The sequence below is a fragment of the Eretmochelys imbricata genome, chromosome 5 (assembly GCF_965152235.1).
Source record: "Eretmochelys imbricata isolate rEreImb1 chromosome 5, rEreImb1.hap1, whole genome shotgun sequence".
NCBI classification, from domain to species: domain Eukaryota; kingdom Metazoa; phylum Chordata; order Testudines; family Cheloniidae; genus Eretmochelys; species Eretmochelys imbricata.
Window position 1 is genome coordinate 112,421,519 of NC_135576.1, and position 17,852 is coordinate 112,439,370.

The following is a 17,852-nucleotide window of genomic DNA, read 5'->3' on the forward strand; positions in this document are numbered from 1 at the left end:
AAAATTAGGGTTCATATTTCCTTATGAGACAATGTGACTCAAGGCCATAATTTACTTTTCAGTTTGTCCAACCTTTGTTAGTTGAGTGGCGTAGAAAATGCCAGTCATGATGTGTGTCACAGAGCACCATAGGAGAGGGCTCAGGGTTGGCATTTCCTTTTCTCTAAAGGTGACCTGTAAAAGGGGAGAAGGAAGGAATGGTTTTGTGGCTTCGTTTGTTTTTGGATACATAAAGACCTGAAAGATATAATTTAAAAAGGTGGGGTTTTATGTGTTTTCGTTTAAGATATCAGGCATACTAAGTCTTGTTTTTTTGTTTTTTGTTTTGAAGTTCTTGAATGACTAAAATGTTTCAGAGTTTGTCTACACTGGCAATTAACAGTGCTGCAACTTTCTTGCTCGGGGTGTGAAAAAACACCCCCCTGAGCGCAGCAAGTTGCAGCACTGTAAAGCGCCAGTGTAAACAGTGCCCCAGTGTGAGTACTGTGTGCTTGGCACTTCTTAGGAATGTGTATATATAATTTATGGATTACACCAAGATGGGAGGAGTTACAAGCACTTTGGAGGACAGGATTAGAATTCAAAATGGAGAATTGGTCTGAAATCAACAAGATGAAATGCAATAAAGGACACACAGGAACGAAAAATCAAATGCCCAACTACAAAACGGGGGATAGTTGTTTAGGCAGTAATACTGGTGAAAAGGATCTGGATCAGAAATTAAATATGAGTCAGCAATCTGATGCTGTTGTGAAAATGGCTAATATAATTCTGGGTTTATTAGCCAGGGTGTCATATGCAAGATATGGGAGGTAATTGTCCTGCTCTGCTTGGCACTGGTGAGGCCTCCTTTTATGAAAGATATGGACAAATTTGAGAGAGTCCAGAGGAGAGCAGCAGAAGTAACAAAAGGTTTAGAAAACCTGACCTATGAGGAAAGGTTGAAAAAACTGGGTATGTTTAATCCTGAGAAATGAAGACTGAGGGGGGACCTGGTAAGTCTTCAAATATGTTAAGGGCTATTATAGAGGATGGTGATTAGTTGTTCTCCAGGTCTGCTGAAGATAGGACAAGAAGCAGTGGATTTAATTTGCAGCAAGGGTTAAGTATTAGGAAAACTTTCTAACTATAAGGATAGTTCTAGTTACATATTCAGTGTTCTCATTGTAAAGGTTTCAGAGTGTTGATTAGTTAGAGTTTAAAAACATGTGTTATCCTTGTACCTCTGCTCACAAATCAAATAGTAAATCAACCAATTAACAGATGTGTAGCATGAAAATAACAAAGGGCCTGATCCATAACACAATGAAGTCAGTGGATTTTGGATCAAGCTTCCCTGTATTCACAACTCCAGGTTAAGAACACATTTTGCTTAAGGTTGAAAGAATTTTAAGTCATTTCAGTTCTACAGAGGGATTATTGCCTGTCTATAGCAAATTCAGGCATTTGGAAATGCAGCAATTCTTAAAGCAGTGGTCCCCAAACTTTTTCCATCATTTCCCCCCACTCCCTCCTTATCCATAATGGAACCTGTCCATGGACCCCGCCTGGGAACCAAACTGAAACTTTTCATGGGAAAATATTGCTTCCAACAATAAATTTTGAAAAGAGATTATTAATTTGAAATTTCTCATGGGAAAACAAACTGCATTGGTAGCAAAAAGTATCTCAGACTATCAAAACTTTCAGATTTAGTAATCTAAGGTAGTAGTAATAACGTAGGTAAGGAAAATGTTTGACATTAACATGACAATGTTGCTTTGAAGTTTGAAGTTTTTGTGTGTTTTTTAACAGAAAGTAAGAGATTTTTATAAATGACCTGCTTTGGCAGCTTCATTGGATAACAGAGGTTTGGTTGGTTTTGTCTTGCCTTTGTGTTTACTAAATACAGTAACGCCCAAAGAAAGCAGAGAACCTGATCTTAGTTTCACCTACTCTCTACTTTAAGCTGCAGCTCTGGGAAAAGGATTTCAGGCAGGGTTTTGTCTAATAGAATACTTAGAGTGAACAGTACTTAACTTCTGTCAGCATCCTAAATGCTTGTTCCCCATGCTTTTTATTTCAGACCCCTGCTTTGAACTTGCTCTGGGAGAAGTGCTGCAGTGAGAATGTGGTTGTGCGGATGGCCTGCTGCGAAGGCCTGGTGGCCCTTGTTGCACAGGATTATGCAGAGTTCAGTTATGTTCTCAATACAGCTCTCAACCTGATTCCCTCTGCCAGGTAACATTCATTTACAGTATTTGGGGCCTTTTGTTTGTGAGTACTTTATGCACTTGAAGTAGTTGCACGGATTTATTGGGACTTCAGTGCATAAAGTTGAGCCCATAGTAACACTCTGCAGGTTTGGAGCCTTGCTTATTGATGTAAAACGACTGATTTTTTTTTAATCACCATCTAATTAAACATAGCAAACGTACTTTCCCCTCCCATTTCAGCTTTTATTCAACTGAATTTCAAATATAGAGAATCCGCATGTCTTGTAGCATTTTAATAAACAGATTAATTAAAAATAGGAAAAACAATTGCAAAGACGTGATTTCTTGATGTGGGAACTACAAACCAGGGTGAGGTCAAGGTAGGGTAGAAAACAAGGAAAGGGATATCTGACAGGTTTTTTCTTAGAGATGTCTAATGCAGCAGTTCTGCAAACAATAAAGCTCATATGTAATTTGACCCATGTGGGTAGTCCCATTTATTTCATGTATGAGAGTAATTTTGTGTATATGAATAGTCCCACTGGAATGTTTAGGATCTTGTCTGAAAATATTGATGGGGATGCAGGAGAGCTGGTTTCTGGTCCCAGTGCTGCTGCAGATTCACTGTGCAACTAAGGGCAAATCAATTAACCTCATTGTGTTACTTCCTCTGTAAAATGGGAATAATAACACTTAGCATCTCTCAAGGGTGTTCGGGGATAAATGTGTTGTGTAGTGCATAGATATTATACTGCTGAGCATCATAAAAAGCCTACACATAAAAACATGTGAATGTAGTCAAGTACATGAGTGTAATAATGTTTGAAGATGTATTTTGTTAGTCTTCTTACGAAGGAGACTAAAGTCGCATTGCCAAACTCAGTGAGATACTATTCTGTCTGCTGACTTATGGCAAGTGTTTGGTTTTTAGCACTAAACCTTTCTGCATAGAAAACACTAGTGTATTTTCTTGCTCAGAGCTGCTAATTGATGCTACACCTGTGCTGTATTATGGGGTCATGGTAGTGACCCCATAGTCAAGGTTGCAGGAACTATGCCATTCAAAACATATTTGTAACTAACCCCTTCTAACTTTCACTAAATTAGGTCTAAGATGAAATTTCTTGTGCTTAACTTCAGCCAAAGGTGATTTTAAGTTCGTGTAAACTCAGCTGAACCATTTTTGAGTAATTCAGCTGATTTAAAAAAAATGCAGTTTTGTTTTTAAAAATTACATTTCAGTCATTCCCAGCAGATAATTCAAAATCAGATTACTCTGAAAACTTGCTACGAGGATGCCTGCTTTAGACCAGGTTTACAATATTTTGATTGGAATTCCCGGACAAAAGTATTGTAAATCTGTATTGCAGGAAACTGGCTAGTGTGTGCACATGTTGCCCTCTACAGGATAGAAGCAGAACAGTTCAGCTATGTGTCATAGCTAATAAGCCGTAGGTGTGCTTTTGGAGCATGAGGATCTCAGTCCTATCCCTGCTGCTGCTATGAAGTTTTCATTAGTTGTGGTTAGCAGGCTAGTGACAACTGTGAAATTCCTATATGGCTGTGAGTTTGCTACGGTAGTAATAATTTAAGGAGAATATAATTGTAATCAAATTTTGTACTTTAGAAAATGTGTGTAAACCAGGACATTCAAAGTCAAGGTTAACGTTAAAAACAAATGTGTGAGAAAGTTGAGTTAGAGTATTTCAAACGACTTTAACTGTGCTATCGTTTTCACACCACTCTGTTCACCCTGCCTGTGAAACAGATCCATGCCTGTGACTTGTATCTCAGATGATTGATATGTTAACCACTGGCTATGTTGGCAGTTTACCCATGAAATCGATATAATATATAAAAATCTAGTATATTTTTACATTTTCCCTCTGACTCCCAAGAATTCAAACCACATCCACTATGATTTGCAAAACAGTATATGTTTTGCCGAACCACAAGGGGTATATGGGTTTAAAATGTTTTCAGCCACAGGGAGTAATGACTGACTAACCTAGCCTTTTCATCCTGGTTCATTTTAACATTAATCTCTTTTTGACCCTCCCAGGACCATGGCAAGCCGTTCCTTCATCCTGTTCCCTGCCAGTTTTTTATTCAGATTTGTTGTGGGGCTTGAGTGCACTGTGTCTTTAAAGGCATGTAAATACGAAGTTGACAGTCAGTGGCAGCACAGCAGAAAGGTCATTAAAACTGCTGGGCTCCTTCCACTTCTGTTTAAAGCAGGTGTGTGTTGTGACAGTGGAGAAGACTACGTTCTGCCCTCAGCAACTCTTTGCATCTTCTACAACAGTGGTTCTCAAACTTTTGCATTGGTGACCCCTTTCACACAGAAAACCTCTCAGTGCGACCCCCCCCTTATAATTTTTTTTTTTAATGTTTAACACTATTATAAATGCTGGAGACAAAGCGTGATTTGGGGGCATAAGCTGACAACTCGCGATCCCCCACATAATAACCTCGTGATCCCCTGAGGGGTAATGACCCCCAGTTCGAGAACCCCTGTTCTACAGTGACCTTGGCGGGGGGTTTAGCATACCTGCTCATCTTTCTGCTGTGCTACCTATTTCATATGCCATGAAGGACAACCTGTATTCTGGGATGGCACTTCAGAGCTCACATGATTTGATATTTTGCATGTGACACCTAATCATTTCACATTCAAATTATCATCCTCGCTTCCCCATAAGTTTCCTCGTCAGTCAGTTTTAAAGCTCTGCTGATTTCCTCTGATCCTTTAAGACTACCTCCCTTACAGAATACTCCTATGGAATTTCATCTCATGGGGTTTTTTAACAGCACTTTTTACATAGAAATCTAAAACGGGCAGTTTTTTCTTTAGAAAACACTCTTGAGAGAGACTGATCAATGCTTCACAGAACAATCATTAGGAATTAGACCCTTTGATATTACATAGTACTATTTAGAAAAAGATAATATTTACTTCATGGACTGTCTTGAAGTATCTTTAACTTTCCTAAGAATATCACTCTTACAAGGAATATTTGTTATCGCAGGCTTCCATGCCCTGTTTCTCAGCATAAAGACAATGGCGCAGCTCCTTAACTGGTGCAAATTGTCATAGCTCCATTAACTTCAGTGGAGTTGCATTAATTTACACCATGTGAGGATCTGCCCCAATAATGGATGAAATTTGATGGCTTGTATAGTGCAGGAGGTCAGACTAGATGATCGTAATGGTCCCTTCTGGCCTTAAAGTCTATGAATCTTTGCCATTATTGTTACATATTTTGGAAATTATTGTAAATAAACACTTGTTTGCAGAGGAAAAGTCTTTTAAATGATTTTTCTCACATTAGGATTAATGCAGACAGTGAGAACAGAACCTTCCTCCTTGCATAATTTAGTGAGGAGATCTTTTGGCTTAGTTCATCAGTTACATACACATCCTAACACACATCCCTCCCCCAATTCCAGGTGGGAGCTAGGACTGGATATTGTTGATATTTTGTTATGAAGAGTGAGGCTTGCTGTTTTATTTTGCTCAATCACTTCATAGTTACTCTTCTTTGATTGAATGACATGCGTTAGACATGCATTAGACACCAGAGGCTCGTTCACCTGCACATCTACCAATGTGATATATGCCATCATGTGCCAGCAATGCCCTTCTGCCATGTACATTGGCCAAACCGGACAGTCTCTACGCAAAAGAATAAATGGACACAAATCTGATATCAGGAATCCTAACATTCAAAAACCTGTAGGAGAACACTTCAACCTCTCTGGCCACTCAGTAAAAGATTTAAGGGTGGCAATTTTGCAACAGAAAAGCTTCAAAAACAGCTTCAAAAGCTTCCAGTGAGAAACTGCTGAGCTTGAATTAATATGCAAACTAGATACTATTAACTTGGGTTTGAATAGAGACTGGGAGTGGCTGGGTCATTACACATATTGAATCTATTTCCCCATGTTAAGTATTGTCACACCTTATTGTCAACTGTCTAAATGGGCCATCTTGATTATCACTACAAAAGTTTTTTTTCTCCTGCTGATAATAGCTCATCTTAATTAATTAGCCTCTTACAATTTGTATGGCAACTTCCTCGTTCTGTGTGTGTGTGTGTATATATATATATATATATATATACACACACTTACTATATGTTCCATTCTATGCAGCTGATGAAGTGGGCTGTAGCCCACAAAAGCTTATACTCTAATAAATTAGTTAGTCTCTAAGGTGCCACAAGTACTCCTGTTCTTTATGCGTTAGTAAGTTAACCATGCTGAATTTTCCCTAAGGCCAAACGTTCCAAAAATTGACCCTCCCTCCACCCCATATCTGCCAGCTAGTATACCAACTTCCAGAAGCCTACTGCAGTCATCTCTTTCTGTTGCCTAGCAACAGGATTGTGAATAAAGCTGTAACCTCTCCTACAGTAAGGTTTTCAATGTTTTGATGCTGAGGAGTCATGACAGCCTGTAATTTTAATGATTACAAACATCTTAGAACTGGACCATTTACTTTAAAAAAAAAAAAAAAAAAAAACCACCAAAATACTTAGCAACAGCAGTCTATCAATAATGAACTGCGCAACGTTTAATAGTACCTTTTGCAGGAGTGCAGAAGACACATCTGTGGGAAGAGATGGACTACTCACTGTACTTTGCATCTTGGAGATCAGTGTAAATTCTTGGGTAAGGAATCCAGTCTGGAGAGTCTGAAATTTTAGAACCTCATGCCAGTGACTGCCACCAATTGTTGTATAAACTTATGCTGAGCATTCATTTTGAAATGGTTGTCCGTGTTGATGAAAATAATAAAGATGTAGCAATCAAGTGATTTTGCATGTTTCTGATTTCTTCTTCGGAATGACATGGATTTAGGACTATTGCACTGTAGAGATGATGATAGTTTGTCCTTAATATAACTCCTTTTATTGATGAATCTCAAAGCCTTTGTATATATTAATCAAGCCCATAAATTCCCTGTAAGATAAGTTGTATTATCCCATCAGTGGAGGCTGATTATGTTTTGAGGTCTTGCCAACATGAGAAAGATGTACCGATTTAGTTAAATAGATAGCTATATATGTTCAACTTTCTTGTGTACGCAAGTCCTGTGGGTGTCAATGAAACTGATGTGCAAAGGTCCATTAAGAGCCAATTTACAGTAGCAAGTGTAGAGCATAATGTTCCTTGTACAAGTCACTTCATGTTACTGTACCTCAGTTTCCACATCTGTAAAATAAGAATAGTAGTGTTTACTTGCCTTCTTCAAGGCACCTTTGAGAGCTATGCATGAGCACTGTATAAATGTGATCAGAATCAAATGAGCTAAATCTGCCTGATGATTAGGTGCTTCTACTGGTTTGTATTTCACAGACTGGGAAATTGAGATACAGATTAAGTGACTTGCTTAGATATACTGCTCCCAGTGAAAAAAGGAGAAAGACCATCATAAAATGTGTGGCTGTTGGTTTTCTTTTCCTGCCCACCCCATTTGTTGTTTAAAGGAATTTCTCCCCATGTCTTAATGTCATTTTATTCCTTTTCTCTTTCTGTTAGGCTTTTCATTCATGTAATGAGTTGCTATCCCTTCTCTTTCTGCCAGTGGATATGTACTCATTTTGTTATAACTGAAATAAAGTTGGGGCAAACCCAATGCGAAGCTTTTAAGGTGTATTTAGAGCACCCTGAAGTGTTGCTTATTCATTTTTAAAAATAATGGCATCTTTTTCTCCTCTACTTTATTTTAACCAAGGACTTAAAATTCATGCTATTTACCTGAGGTGGAATCAGGTTGTTCCTAGTATGTTCTGGTTTTGGAAGCTCTGGAACAAAAAATTAATTACAAGGTATTAATTACAAAGAAGTAAACAAAACACTCAGGACTGCCCCTCTGCAGAACTCCGCCAATGGACTATTGAAATCATGGTCTAGCAAAAATTTCTGATTGCCCAGCCAGTGTATTTGTTTTTCCTCTGTCTGGACTGCAGCAGCTTCTGTTAGAGCCTCTCAAGAGGCTTTTGAAGATTATAGGGAATCCTATAAAACTTCCAGAAATCCTATTGCTGCTCGTAGGTTTTCATGAATAGTAAATGAGGTAAGGTGGGAAGAAGGAGATAAAGCAATTTCATGGAAGGGCCCCCTTGCTGCTCCAGTCAAAAGTCAGAAGAGCAAACCCATTGTCCTGAGATTCTCTTTGTAGTTAATTTTCAGTGTGGGGGATTTAGATGCATGACACTTGATAATCAGAGTTGCATGGTAAAATCTGTGCATATTTACCTTTTTTATTCTTGCAGTCAGGAACCTGTGTTGGTTTTAATATGATAAAAATACTGCATTAGAGTAAATTAGTAATAGTAAATTAGTGCATTTGGAAGGGTTTTCATCTTCAAACTGCTTCACAGACATGGATTGATCTGTTGTTATATGTTATTGATCTCGATTATAGGTAAGTAATATCTCTGTTTTGCTCATAGGTTAAGTGACTTGCCTTCGAGGCAGTAACTGTCAGCTCAGGGAGTAGAACTCAGGAGACCTGAGATCTCAGTTTTGTGCTTGGATAACTAGATCATACTTCTCATGGAAGGGTCATTCAATCCACTGTCCTTTAGATGATGATAACGTTATATATTCATTGTGTTTCAACAGAAATGTACATGGTTTGGTAAAAATTATTGGGAAATTACTACAGATGCAGGCCGTTACGGTGGGAAAAAGTGGAGATGAAGCTGTTCGGGATTTGTATGCAGTCAGGTGAGCTTCATGTGTGTGGAGTGTATGTGTTTTAATAATCATTGTTTTGAAATGACAAAAACTTGCACATATAAGTATTTACTAACCCTCTGATACAAAAAACAGTCATTCTGCCACTGGGGCTAAAGGAGAATTTACATTAGCTAATGAGTAGTAGTCATCCTAAAAGCAAAGGTTTCAACCCTTGGTCAAAATGTTTCAGTAACATCAGCCCCTTCCTTTAAATGGAGAAAGCAGAATAGAAGACTTGACTGAGCTTAATGGAAGAAATGCATAGTAATCCCTGAAAGAATAGGAGGTACTTAAAAGAGGAGACATTGGATGCCTGGGAGAGAATCCTAGAAGGATACTCATTTTATACTCACTAGTCCGCAAAAGATATAGAGCTAGCATCTGTGTGCTGAGGTGCTGCCAGAACTGGGGATCTGTAGAGCCCCTGGAATATGGTCCCACAATAATAATAGTTGCATGCAGTTACTAGAGCCTTTACCAAGACTCAGCTTTTCTGATACATGCATAAAATGCTTGCTGCCATTAAGGTGTAATAACATGATTGACGAAAACTGGATTTTTTTTATGGTAACTATAGAGCTTTTGCCATTTGTTTAAATTCATATACAATGCTATTTATCAGGGTTATGTTATTTTGTTATATTTAATTTTGTAATAAGTGAATAATTGTTTTCCAGGCAACATAGTGCTCTCTTGGTGAGTTTTGCAACAATACTTTACATATATAGAGTCTTTCAGATTCCCAAAGCACTTTTAGTCTGCACCTTCCTCTTGACCAGAGGAAAATTTCCTTTCTTGCCAACATGTGACAGTGGTAGGATACGAAGTGAAGAATGCTGTGAAATAGTTGAAATTACCGGGAAATCTAGGTTGGCAGAACGTAACTGTCTGAAGTGGTGATGAATCAGGATCCCAGTGGTAATGCCCATGTAACATAGCTATGGGGTACAGAAGAGCCTTATGCCATTTTAAATGTTAGTCATCAGATGACACTGATTCACTTAGACCACATAGATTTTCATACCTGGACTGTAGTTTACCTGTGAGAGAGAGAGAATAATTTTGAGGGTCCTTCTTACTACAAGAAAGATGTTTACCCAGTCCATCCAGTTGTACCACTGGAAGTTAGATTAGAAAAAATGGTCAGTACAGCTAAGAAGGAAGTGGTTCTGGGTGAAGCAACCAGAAGAAGTGTTGGAATTGATACCTTCCTCTCTGATACCTGCCTTTTGTTACTCACGTTTGCAGTCTAGGGCAGTGGTCCTCAAAGCCGGTTCGCCGCTTGTTCAGGGAAAGCCCCTGGCGGGCCGGACCAGTTTGTTTACCTGCCGCTTCTGCAGGTTCGGCCGATCGCGGCTCCCACTGGTTGCGGTTTGCCGCTCCAGGCCAGTGGGGGCTGCGGGAAGGGCGGCCAGCGTGTCCCCTGGCCCGCACCGCTTCCCACAGCTCCCATTGGCCTGGAGCGGCGAATCGCGGCCACTGGGAGCCGTGATCGGCTGAACCTGCGGACACAGCAGGTAAACAAACCAGTCTGGCCCGCCAGGGGCTTTCCCTGGACAAGCGGCGGACCAGTTTTTGAGAACCACTGGTCTAGGGGACCTGTTGGTTCATCAGCTGTTCCAGATGGTCTAAATAGCAGCAATACTAGAGTGATTTTTGTTGTTGTTCTGCACTTTCATATAGCCAGAATATTGAAATGTTATCACAGTCATAACACAGTTGTCACTTATTGGTTGGCCTACTGCAGCATATTTTTGTCTGGGTCTGATGGCAAAGGCTAGAAGCTGCATATGACAGGTTCCCCCTAGGGTTCCACCCGGAACTGGAGTACCGCTGAGCCTGCCTGACCCATCAGCCTGGGCTCCCTTTCCCACTGTGGTGCTGTGATAAGTTGCAAAGCTCTCCAGACTTGCTCTTTCACCAGCATACACATAGATAGGGACACACCCAGCTGCAGCTTCACACAGGTGCTGAGATCAGCTCTGCATGGGAAAGCTCAGCTAAGGCATCTCCCAGTTGCTAAGGCACGCTCCCCCCTCTGGAGTGTAAAACCAGAATTATACCATCTTGCACTGCACAAGGAATTGTACAGCGTAAGCTCATAAAATTCCCCCCCTCCCTCAATGTGGAGAGAGATATGCAACAGCTTTCTGCCCCAAGTTATAATTTCCACACACTGATTTTAGACAAAACAAAAGCAAATTTATTAACTACAAAAGGATAGATTTTAAGTGATTATAAGTGATGGCAAACAGATCAAAGCAGATTACCTTAGTAAATAAAACCGCAAACTGAGCTCAACACACTAGATAGGTAGGATATGAATTAGCAAATTCTCACCCTGTGTGACAAACAGGCTGGCAGTTTCCTAAGGCACAAGCTGCCTTGGCTCTGCAGCTTGGGTTTTCCAGGTTTTCATACACAGGCTAGAAATCCCTCTAGCCTGGGACCATCACTTCCCACAGTTCAGTCCTTGCCCCTCAGGTGTTTCCAGGTGTGTTGTTGTAGGGAGAGTGAAGACCCATCATGATGTCATTGTCCCCCTTTTATGTCTTTTTTCCACTTGCTAGAAAGCTCTTTTGCTGTGACCTGGGTCAAACAGTTCCCATTGTGTAGTGCTATCTCTGAGAGGTTTCTGCTGTACACATTTCCTGGGCTAATCCTTGTGCTTGTGTGCATTTCCTCGATAAGCCATTAACATTGTTTGGCCTTTTTACTGTTGTACCTGAAAGGCTGCTTGTGGGTGTTTTCAACCTCACAACATGTTTCACAACATAGCCAAACTTCATAGCTTCACATACGATGATAGCACATACAATCCAACGAGATATTACTGTCTAGCAGATCAAGACATTTAGAATGATACCTCACAAGGCATACGTTGTACAAAACATATCCTAATTGACAGTGGTGAGTATTGGGGTCCGAGGGTATCACACATCTCATCTCATCAGTAGGGCATATAAACAAGTTTATGGCTTCAGTGCTCAGCAGTCTTCAGTAGCTCCTAATATAATTCTGGAATTATTTCAAGGTCTTGGTGATGATATTTTAAAACCTTGAATATGCTAGAAGTGGAATATCTCTCAGCCCGTCTCTCTCTCCATGACATGTCACAACAACAACAATCAACAGAGATGGTGAAGCTGAGACTGATCATCTTAGGGGAAATTCCAGTTAACCTGGGACTGGGCATTTTTGATGGAAGCTCCTAGGTCATGGAATCACTTACCACTGGAGATCTGTGACCAAGTCTTGCTGCTTTTAGAATACAGTGCCAAGCCTTCTTTGCGCAGGACTTCCCTTAGTAGTAGAACTGAACTGTGGCTGGCCAGGCATTGGGCTCTTTGAAGTCTATCATCAAACTGATCCCACCTAGGAAAACAGATATCAAGAACGCAGTGTGGGGAGCATTTTGGTCCTAATTTGTGTGTGTGAATACACTGAAACTTTATTATGCACCTGGATACTATGGTGAGATCCCCTTTAGTGATGATTAGCTGAATAGAAACTAGATGGCCTTTCTCTCACTTGTGACCCTAAACCGCTGGACACAGCTTTGTTTTTTCTATCAAATTATGTTTCCTTTCTATCTCCTTCTCTTGATAAATTGGGTGGCACATAAAAATAGTCCATATGTCCCCAAAATTACTACACAGAGGTATCTGCAATGCTGTAATATTAGCACAGGGAAATGCTTTAAGATTTCAGCTAGCTCTGTAGTAACACTGAGTAAATGTTGACTTGCTAGTGGCCACCACTATATCTGCTTTCCCAGACATGGATCTTGGTTTTGTAAAATCCCATAATACTATGGAAACTCCTTTTTATGACCAAGAAAGAAAGCTGTTGACATAGTAGTTTTCATCAGGAGAGAGCTATATAGGGATAGATGTGGCTGAACTTTGGAAAATTAATTAGCAGCTTAGCAGTAGTTAGGATTTTTGTATGCAGATGGAGAACACTTAATTCCCAGTTTCTTTGTCCCTAGCCAGCTATAGTGGTGTTGTCCAGCTCTGAAACCTCTTTGGCTAAAATTATGATGATGTAAATTAGTGTGAGATGGGATGGTTAGAACTGCTACAAGAATGTAGAGCCTCCCTCTCCTCAGGGGAGAGAAGGACTTCCAAAGAATTATAGGTGCTGACAGAGTGTGGAAGGTGATGTTTAACAGTAATTTTAAAGCTGTTTAAACTAATTAAGAACTGAAACTAGGCATCATGACAAATCAAGTCTTGTAGACTCAGCCAGTGTATTGCAGCAGGCTTTTGTTGCTGCTGGTTAATTTCTTGAAGAGGTAGATTCAAATGGAAAAAAATGGATCTAAATTTTGAATACATAGGAGTTCAGTGTGTTGAGATTCTGGGTTTTGGCTTAAAGCCCTTCTGTACATGAGGAACGAACGCTTTTTAAAAAAAATTCAAAGACTTGTCAGGTTACATTTTTAGTTGCACAATTTTATCAACTCCTATACTATATTTCCAGCTTGTAACTACTGTGTTGCACTTGAGGTTAATGTGAAACTGTCACAAGACTTTCTTTCCTAAAGAAAAGTGAGAGTGTATCCAATAACTCCTGATGGGTAACCTTATTTTAACAATATTCATGTAGTGCGCTGTCAGGTATGCAAAAATGTTCAATGCAAAAATCATTGGAGGATTGATGAAGCACCAAAATGTGAAATAAACAATTATTGTCATCTTTTCTGGCATCTTTTAAAAATTATAGTACAGGTTAAATAAACTTTAGGGCTTAGTGATATTTTCTATTGACTAAAACCAACTTATTATGGCCTATCTATTGTGGTAACATCACACTATGAAGAATTCTTAGAAGGAAATTGAAGATCCTGATGTCTTGCAATTGTTTTTGTTTTTTGTTTCTTTAACGTTTGACACTCTCACCAATTATTTCTTTGTCTCCAATTTTGTCGTCTTTTGAGGAAAATTATTAGGGAGGTTGTGGCAATGTAGCTATGGCTCTATTAATTTCCTATAGTCTAGTCTACTGCTATAAACTAATCAGCCTGTTTCTCCTGTGAAAGAAAAATGAATGAGATTTTTCTGTTTTTAAATCATAGAATCCTAGACATGTAGGGTTGGAAGGGACCTCAAGAAATCATCTAGTCCCCTTTCTCCCCTAACCCGCCCTGTGCTGAGGCAGGATTAGGTATGCTGCACTGTCCTTAACATCTGTATTCTGACAGATGCATAAAAGCTGTTCATTTGATCTCCATGATAATATGTAAGTACTTAAATTTTTATACCCTACCCTTCCCTCCGGTATTGGAGTTAGGAGTTCCTTGACCCTTTTCAGTATGGTTTTAAACATGATTATGTAGACTTCACTAGTCTCTTTGGTCAATGAAGTCCTTCTGATGATGGATAAAGACCAAAGCAAAGATTTTTTCTTTTAAAGGTGTTTAAAGTTCATAGTCCATATTTAAAATGCTTAAGTATGTGTTTTGACTTTAAAATCAGTTGGCGCTTCAGGATGCTCAGCACTGTTCAACAGTTCATAAATTGGAATCGGCTTTGGCACTTTAGTTGGATGTCCTAGATTGGCATGTCCATGGTCTGGGATCAGGCATTCCCCGTGGAGGGCCTTCAATTCTGAAACAGAGCCTGGTTTTGATGACTTTCAGGTCATATTGTAAAACCTATATGTTAACTCAGGCCTGAATGGATGAATTTTAGTGGCAGGTGAGAATTTTTTGGGGCAGCGTTGTAGACGTTGTCAATGTGGATCAGTGGTCTCCAACCTTTCTACCCCCAAGATCACTTTTTGAATTTAAGGGCAACCCAGGATCTACCCCGCTCCTTCCATGAGACCCCGCCCCGCTCACTCCATCCCCCCGCCTCTGTCGCTTACTCTCCCCCCCTCACTCACTTTCACCGTGCTGGGGCAGGAGGTTGGGGTTTGGGAGGGGTTGCGGGCTCTGGTCTGTGTCAGAGGGTTGTGGTGCAGGAGGGGGTGAGGCAAGTAGACTCTGGGAGGGAGATTGGGTGCAGGAGGGGACTCTGGGCTGGGGTGGAGTGTTAGGGTGCAGGAGGGGGGTATGGGGTGCTGGCTCTGAGATGGTCAGGGCTGGGGCAGGAGGTATGGAGTGAAGGAAGGGGTATGGGATGCCGGCTCCAGGACGGGGGTTGGAGTGAGGGCTTCCGCCAGGCGGCACTTACCTTGGGCAGCTCCCAGTTGGTGGTGCAGTGGGGCTAAGGCAGGCTCCCTGCCTGCCCCAGCCCCATGCTGCTCCCGGAAGGGGCCAAAGTCTCCCTGTGGCCCCTGGGGGGGGCACGTGGCTCCTCGCACTGCCCCCGGAGCTCCCATTGGCCACAGTTCCCCGTTCCCAGCCAATGGGAGCTGCGGGGGAGGTGCTCGCAGAGAGGAGCAGCGCACGGAGACCGCTACTCCTCCCACGGGGCATGCTGGCTGCTTCTGGTTATGGTGTGGGGCTGGGGCAGGCCCTGCTGCACCACCAGAGATTGCGATTGACTTGGAGGGTCTCCAGGATCGACCAGTCGATCATGATTGACTAGTTGGTGACCACTGATTTAGATAGAAATACATCTTTCCCATGTATCTAATGACTGATTACATCCCTATTTGTGAATGTTTCACTGTAAGTGCAAATGTACATCAGAATCTAAGATATATATTCTTTGGAATAGCTTACAACAAAATTTAAGTGTTTCATGTTTTTGTTATGGAAATGAACAGTTTGTATTTCTGTATTGGTAACCTGTATGATAAAGCTAGGATATATAAATGCATGAAGGGTGTATTTAAGAGTAATTTTATTATTCTTGGGATTGAGAGAACACCTGTGGTGATAACACATTTTGAAAGTTTATCAAGCTTTATATATTGTGCATCTCATATTGCAGCCAGATGGCTCACTGGCCCGAGTTTATATAGCTTATCTTGGATGGATGTATACAGTCTAGTTTTCTGACCACTAAATAAACTTGAATAAATAAATAAACACAAATAAAATAATTTTTTTCATTGTGGGTTTATTCTGTTTGATTTATATTTCACCAGATCGCTGCTAAACCTTATGAGACTGGGAAAAGTGCAGTAATAGTAAGGGTGTTCAATATTAAAGGGTGTTCAATATAAAAAGAATATTTTAAAATTAAGTGGAACAGAATTTCAGCAGCAAAGTCAACAGAATAGAGGAAAGAAATTGGCTATAAAATTTTGAGATCAATGTCACTTTTGCAAGTCGTCTTAAAAAGCCTGGGGTGGAAACAATGAAAGAGCTTATTTATCGTTGTATGTGTCAGTACTTTCTGATATGTTAATTTTTTTTCCTCCTTAGCCTCCTTAATTTCTTTTCAGTGAATGATTTGACTCTTCTGTATTTTCCATAACTATTCACCGTTTTTGTTTTTATTGTGTTAAAATGTTGAAAAGCTGTTCCCCCCCATCCCTTCCAATCAGCAGTCTGAAATAAAAATTCAGAACAGGTAGAAAAAAGCTTTTAAAATGCATATTTGATGTAGTAAAGTGCTGTGCTTTGTTTCTGAAAGAGTCAGAATCACAGCTGCATACATGTCAATTCATGGTGAATGCGACATTGTTTCCTCGAACAGAAAAAGCAATCTGTCCGTCACTGAATTTATGACGTAAATTGAATTGTAGATCTCCTATGTTCAAAGATGTAACAAAAGGGTTGAGGTGACCTAAAGGTTACAAATAACTTTTGATTTCATTGTTGCCTACCATAAGACTAACCTTTGATTGTCTTTAGATGGATGTATTTACACTTGGATAGTTGGAGCTGGTTGCACGTCTTGCCTTATCCTAGGTTCCTCCCAATAGGATCAAGAACATTGCATTTTCATTTTTTCAGTTAAAGTGCAGATGTTACAGCACTTTGCTAGCAAAGCTGAATTTAAGATTGAAAAGAGATTTCCACCCGCAACCTGTCTTTTCTACTATTTATAACTTTTCCAAGTTGAATTATTTGGGGCTGAGTCTTTTCATGTTTCATTTTAAAATCACTCTGATTGACCACAATATTTTATTCTGTTTTTAATTTGATGAAATTTGGTCCAGATGTCTGACCTTTAAGAGCCCACAGAATCAGAATCCTTCTAAATTTAAAATGTTTTGTGTGTTCTGACTTGAAACCAGCTTAACTTTATAACCTGATGCCTGGCATACCATTAGTCCTTGAGGGCCCCATTGGCTTCAGTATAGAAACAAGACCTGGTAGAAGCAAGATCAGGAACTTAACAAAGACTAATTATTTTACCTAATTAGAAGAAAATGTATTTAAAATATAATTGAGTATGCAGCTGCCTTAGGCCAGAATGTACACAGCCCTGCTTTTTCAGAGGCTCCACATCATGTAAATCATATACCTAATCTGACAGTGAGAGAGTCATCTCATATTCCCGGGTTTGTGATCCTGTCTGATTAATGCCAGCATAGGGAATTAATTTTTAACTCGCCTTTCACACTACCCTTTGGAAACTTGCATTTCAGCACTGTATTTTGCCCTCCCAGTCCATCTAAGGAAGTCACTGGGACCAAAGAGCTTCACAAAAAGGGGGTGCAGGAAGGAAGGAGTTAGACAGGGTGGGTGTATTGTGGGTCTGCACAGGGATGTGTGTGTATGGGAAACAGTTACAGGCAAGGAAGGGAGAGGGTGGAGTTATGCCCTTTACTTCTGTTAGGTCCCTAAAAATCTGGGGCCAAACCTGGGCAAGGCATGTACCATTGGTCATTTTTCATTACATCCATATCAATAGGAATTCTCTGAACATCCTACAAATATCACATCAGCCAGCTTGACATTTGAACAGCTGTCATTTTTGATAGTGAAGAAACTTTGTTTTCCCCACTGTTCTGTATATTCATGAGAATTGCTTTCGATGGCATAGTAGGGAAACCTATTTT

At 40.2% G+C, this 17,852-nt stretch overlaps 1 protein-coding gene across 3 annotated transcripts in view; it reads left to right on the top strand.

Annotated features, from left to right (window-relative positions):
• The window catches only part of FOCAD (focadhesin), a 198,753-nt gene that overhangs the window by 16,732 nt on the left and 164,169 nt on the right, over window positions 1-17,852 (top strand). For all 3 annotated transcript variants that reach the window (XM_077817702.1, XM_077817703.1, XM_077817705.1), the window contains exons 4-5: window positions 2,066-2,220; window positions 8,829-8,933. In XM_077817702.1, the coding sequence (XP_077673828.1) occupies window positions 2,066-2,220; window positions 8,829-8,933 (260 nt within the window). The remainder of the gene's footprint in view (window positions 1-2,065; window positions 2,221-8,828; window positions 8,934-17,852) is intronic.